The sequence below is a fragment of the Epinephelus moara genome, chromosome 1, assembly GCF_006386435.1.
Source record: "Epinephelus moara isolate mb chromosome 1, YSFRI_EMoa_1.0, whole genome shotgun sequence".
NCBI lineage: Eukaryota > Metazoa > Chordata > Actinopteri > Perciformes > Serranidae > Epinephelus > Epinephelus moara.
Genome location: NC_065506.1, coordinates 28,457,859 through 28,463,961, shown reverse-complemented (window position 1 = coordinate 28,463,961; position 6,103 = coordinate 28,457,859). Strand labels below are relative to the sequence as shown.

General features: G+C 42.5%; 1 protein-coding gene across 2 annotated transcripts in view; it reads right to left on the bottom strand.

Annotated features, from left to right (window-relative positions):
• Positions 1-1,175: 1,175 nt before the first annotated feature.
• pde3b (phosphodiesterase 3B) overlaps positions 1,176-6,103 on the bottom strand; it is a 62,606-nt gene continuing 57,678 nt past the window's right edge. For both annotated transcript variants that reach the window (XM_050050553.1, XM_050050563.1), the window contains exons 15-16: positions 4,228-4,480; positions 1,176-4,136 (exon numbers count right to left, since the gene is read on the bottom strand). In XM_050050553.1, coding sequence (XP_049906510.1) covers positions 3,910-4,136; positions 4,228-4,480 — 480 coding nt within the window. In that variant the 3' untranslated portion in view covers positions 1,176-3,909. The remainder of the gene's footprint in view (positions 4,137-4,227; positions 4,481-6,103) is intronic.

Here is a 6,103-nt window from a genome sequence, read left to right as displayed (position 1 = left end):
ATGATAGGGTGCTGGGTGGCCCACTGACCATTTTTCAAATTCACAATGAAAATATATTGATTCACACTGAGATTTTTTTTCTTGTACTTTGACTGTAAATAAGGTGCCATAGTACATTTAAAAAGCATCAAAGCAGAGCTTGTTTATAAAAAAACAAACAAAAAAACATAAGGTGCTAGTGGAGGATTCCCCAGATCTCCCGACATCAGTCTGGGCTAAACCATGAATGTCCTCAAATCCAAGACCCCTGCTTGCTGCTACTGGATTTGCCATTTGGCAAAGGCTCGTGAGGCCATCACATGTCAAAAGGTTTTATATACTAATCAATTGTTTTGTTTGGTTCTGGCCTCCTGTCATTTTGCATAAGTGGCCCCCGGGCAAAGCATTCTGAGTATCCCTGGTTTTGGGTCTTTAATGTTATTCTTCTTAGGTTGTTTGGGGTGGCACGAACACAAAAAGAAAGCAGTGATATATACACCAATCAGCCAAAGCATTAAAACCACTGGCTGGTTAAGTAAATAACATTCATCATCTTGCTACAGTGCAATGTTCTGCTGGGAAACCTTTGGTCCTGGCATTCATGTGGATGCTACTTGACACGCTCCACCTCCCGAAAGAGCTCAAGGCATCGACTTTGCCTCCAAATACCCCAGATCCCAACCTGATTGAACATTTGAGGAACGTGCTGGTACCCAAGAGGTACCCCCGATCCACAGTGGGTCCTTCTTGGACCGGACCTGGCTCTGACCTGTCAAGGCATGGACACAGGACCTGTGGAGGGTGTCCTTTGGCACCTGTCATCGGGGCGTTACCATCAGGTCTTTTGAGTCCTGTGGGTTGTGAGGTGGGGTACAAGTACATCCCACAGATGTTTGATCAGATTGGGATCTGGGGTATTTGGAGGCCAGGTTGACTACTTGAGCTCTTTGTCACATTCCTCAGGTCACTGCTGATCAGTTTTAGTGGTGTGGCATGGTGCACTGTCCTGCTGGGGGGTCCACTGCTAGAACCCACAGAACCCAAGGTCTCCCAACAGAACATTGCACTGTAACAATACCATCAATGCTGTTCACGTCACCTGTCAGTGGTTTTAATGTTTCGGCTGATCGGTGTATATAGTACATTTAAAGTTCACACAGACACACACACCAATAAAAATCAATGAGAACTTGTGATACTTTAGGGATGGTGTTTTATGACAGCTATAAATAACAACAAAAATCAGTTGCCCCCAGAATGTAGATAAGGGTGAATGGTTACATTAGACAAACATACATATATTGATGCTACATAAGGGTAACAACCATTCATAGATGTATTTATGGCACAATCATCAGAGGACACTGTGGTTTGAAAGACTGCACAGTGAGAAGCCAACAAACTTTTACAACTTAATGAGCCGGAACATGTCGGGTCAGGAGCTACCGAGGCTTTATGATCCAGCACGGGTCCATGTGAACGAAAAAACAAAACAAAAACCAGACGACAGAGTTGTCAGAATGTGTATGGCTCTGACCTGAGTCCGACTCTGACTCCTGCCACCGTCACTGCCACTTTGAGCCCGCGTGGAACATTTGACTCGAGGTGTTTCTCTTGCATGAACAGTACTGGAGCCCAGAGAGATTGTGCCGATCAGCGAATCACAGCCCACAAAACTACTGTATGTAGGTAAAGTTTGGCACTAGTTGGGTCGACAGAGAGAGAGATCGTGAAGAATACAAGAGTGGTTATGATACAGAACAGGGAGAGGCTGAAACCAAGTGACAACAAAAAAAAAAAAAAAAAAATCAAAAACACCAAACCCCACAGTTCCACATCTGTAAATAGAAGTAGATAAAAACTCTGGAAACACAATGGTTATTACAGGATCTCAATGTACAATATGTCAGCTGCGTGTAGAAAACAGATGCATTCATTTGATTATTTAAAAAATATATATTTATATGCACATACTCTTTTGTACAGCGGCTAAACACTTGTTTGGTATTAAAATGTGCACACTTTTATCTATTTTTTTTTGTCTTTAAATATTACTATCTTGATTTACACTGCTTACTTAACATTTTCTCCAGAGATTATGATTTAATAAGGTGATAAAGGAGCTACAGGCAACAACTGTGCCTTCCCTTTCATAAAACGTCTTATTCTAGTGGAATGCCAAGAGTTCTTAGAGACAAAAATAGAAAACTAGTAGTTTTTTTTAACCTGCCTCGTGGCACGTCATGAACAAAACCAAAGTGAAATGAACCCTGGATCCCTTCTTTACACACTGGCCGAGTTATGGGTTTGGCAAAAACAAAACAAAAAACTGAGGAAAAAGAGAGTTGGGTGAGCTTTAAATGTGTCTAAACATCAGTGTTTGCCTGCTGACTGAAACACAGATGAGTAGACGTTGTACTGTTTGTTTAAAAACAAAGATTGAACATTGAATTTTAAAAAAGATATTACCTAATGTACTGTTGCAGAGCTGCAAAACTGTGTCGTTTGCAGTCTGCTGACAATCAAGATAAGCTTTTTCTCCAGTGAGGTCGTAAAAAGGTTATGCAAACAGTGTATGAATCGCAGAGAGACAGCATATACTGTATGCTCCTCCGACGCAGAGGATTTCAATTGCTTGAATTTGTTTGTAGTCAAGTTGTTCATTAAAGAGATTACAAACTGCTTCAGTCACCCAGATTTGTATGTTTCATATCAATGACATAAATTCTTGCAAAATAATTATTCAACTTTGCGTGAATCCTGAGTAACCTTTAAAAAAGAAAATACTTGCTAAAAGGAAAATGAAGAATCCATTCATCGAAACAACACTCCTGATCTCAACGTTAAAACACCAGAGGACATTTCACTGATTAGAAACCAGCCACTGCTGAAAGGACACACAAACATACACACAAATAACATACTAAAATAATTAAAAATGTGCTCTCTTTCTCCCTACTCATTCTCTCTTATCACATTCCCGCCAAAAATATTCACACACTCAGACAAAATGAAGCAAGGAGAGTTAAAGAATCCAAAAAAAAAAAGAAAAAAAAAAAAGACGGGTGGTGCACATGAGTAAAAGCATCAAACATGATGCAGATATAATGCTATTAATCAGTCAACATCTCAATATAATGTCTCTGTGACTGAGTCTGATACAGTGTTTCGTGTCGCCAGCAAGGAGAGAGAACTACACAAGCCGAGGCTCTGGGCCAGTATGGACTCAGTAAAGGTTCAGACAGGCACATTTGATATATATATGTATATATATAATTCAAAAATATACCTGACATTGAGGCTGAAACAGTCTCAGTCTCTTGTCTTTTCCGTGTTTGAACTGTTCACTTTGGTAAAGGGTATCGATCGCTTCATGATGTCGCTTGCTTCATTATTTTTCCTCTACCTTAACTTTTTTTTTTTTTTTTTTTTTTTTTTTAAATAGACAGGAATTGTTTTGTACCTAAGGGAGGTGTAAGCGCTTTTGCATTCAAGGCAGCATCACAGCCGGGTCACCATGGAGGGCAAGTTAATGCTGGACCCCCAGTCCGCACTCTTCTTCTTCTTCTGTTGCACCGTATTTTTTTTAACCAAGTCTGGGTGCACTCGACTCTCCATGGGGTGAAAGTGCATAGGAGTTGGGCTCCCACCGTTGCAGCAAGGATCCGCTCACAGTAGTAAGGCCTTTTTGTTTCTCCAAAAACAATTTGACTGCTTAAGCATCTGAGTGTCTGCACAGTGAATCTTTCAATGTGTGTGTGTGTGTGTGTGTGTCAGAGAGAGAGGGAGCAAAGTGTGTATTATGTGCATTTGTCTGTGTTTCTCATGTCTGTTTGTGTTGGTGAAAGGCAGTTGGTTGAGGGACTCGCGTCCTCGCACTGCCTCTCCTCTTCTTTTACACGCATCTCTGCTCTTTCCTTCGTCCTCCTGCTACTGACGCTCCTCCCCCTCCTCCTCCTCCTGGATGACCTGGATGTCGTCCGACGGGGAGGTGGGCAGGCTGGCTGGCAGGCTGGGGAGGAGGCCGTCGGGCTGCTGCTGCATGCCGAGCTCTTTGCTCTTGTCCTCCTCCTCGATGGTCTTCTTCCACACCTTGTGGTTCTCCGTCAGGTGCTGCATGATGCTGCAGAACAACCTGCGGCGGCTCTTCCTCCTTTCTGTGAAGACGAAAACACAAAGAAATGTTTCAGAGAATCTAGTATGGCTAACTTTTATCGTTTAAACCTGACGGGGCTGCTGGTGTCTTACTTGGTGCCAGCTCATCTTCTAGCTCATCATCCTCATCTTCATCTGTGTCTGTGTCGACCTGGCCCTCGTCTTCGTCTTCATCTGATCCCTCTTCATTAATCCAGTAGCCAGGAAGTAGGCCAGCAGCGTCATAGGAGTTACAAAGTGGTCCTACAATATGGGTGATGAAGGACTCCTGAAGCTTTGCCAGCTGCGGAGAGGAGCGGTCCATGAAGGGGCTAATGGGTAATCCCAAGCTCGCCTCCTCATCACCCTGCAGATTAACAACAAAGATTATGGTTAAAAACATCTCAGGGACACAGGTCTTTGGGGACGAGCCTTGATACAATAGCAGAAGGAGCAGAATGCTACTGATGTCACACTTTATGATCAATTTATTTCTTTTATCATGAGGAGAGCCATATTTCCTGTGCAGGAAAATAAAGACTGGACTGTCCTCAGATTTTAAATATTCTACTTTTCCTTGTTTTCTGTCACATATATTATGTTACATTGTTGAATCTTCATATTAAACGTGGCCAAAGTTTCAAATAATGAGGTAAATTTATGTAAAAGTAATCCCTGTGAGAAAAAACCTCAGGTGTGACTGTTCTGAATACTCGTAGCTCATAACAGATTTCTTCATAAACTCATCTGCTCCAGGCACACTACTGCAATAGTTTACATTATGTAGCCTACACTGCTACATGTAGCTACACACTGATGCCGAGGAAACCTGTAATCTTGGTTGCTGATGTTTTTATTTTCTCCCTGATTTCAGATCACAGTCCTGCTGAAACGTGTCTTGTGTTTAGAGTCTTTTATTGGTGATTTTTGACAGTAGAAAGTGCTGCTTTTCACTGTTACATTTATTCTCCAACTGTACTGTAATAACAGTGCAGAGACACCAAAACAGGGAAGACTCATGAACACTAACCAATCAGAGCAGACTGGGCTTTTTCAGGAGAGGGGCTTAAAGAGACAGGTGCTAAATCAGAGCGTCTCAGACAGAGGGTGATTACAGGTGTTTCAGCACACAGTATAAGGAAACTGTTTTTTGAATATTAAAGCATATAAACATGTGCTAGTAGAAGCCCAAAATACACGTATAGACCTCTAAATGAGCACAACAGATCCCCTTTAAAAGACTTGTTCATGTGTGTGTGCCAAGCACACACACATGAACGCGGTGCCCATGTCTCACGGTCTTGCGCAAGCGCGCACACACGTGAATGCGGTGCACAGAGAGGCAGTTAGAGCTACAGGCTACAATGAGGCTAAAAACAGAGTTCAAATGACGTTTTTCCAAACAACTTTTTATGTCGGGGCTTCAGGACACTTGGATCACTACGGACGAGCAGTATGGAGATATTTTGTGGTTTCAATTATGTGTTTTTGGACGTTTGAATCTGGGGGGCCATTAGGTGGAGTTGTGTTGCTACCCCCTCTCCCCTTGGATCTCAGCAAGTGTTGTGAGGACTATAAAACTTCACCTGAGCCTCCATCGGCATGAGGGTGAGTAGATAATGGGTGGATTTTCATGTTGGGTGCGCTATCCCTTGAACAGGTGTGTAAATCCAGGGTTGGAGCGAGCTACAAGCTAGCTACGTTGCGTTTGATAACATTGTTGAACGTAAACAGAAGTGACGCCCAATGGTGCTTAGCATGCCTTTAACTGATATACCTTTTTTTAAAGGCGCTGTATGTAAGAATGTGGCCAAAACGGTTACTGCACTCAAATTCAAAATACTGCCGCGAGCCGTGTCTGCCCCCCCCCCAAGCTAATTCAGAATACAGCAGCACGTGTACTAACAGGAACTAAGAAACGTGATCATATTTCTCCTGTTTTAGCTTCTCTGCACTGGCTCCCTGTGAAATCCAGAATTGAATTTAAAAT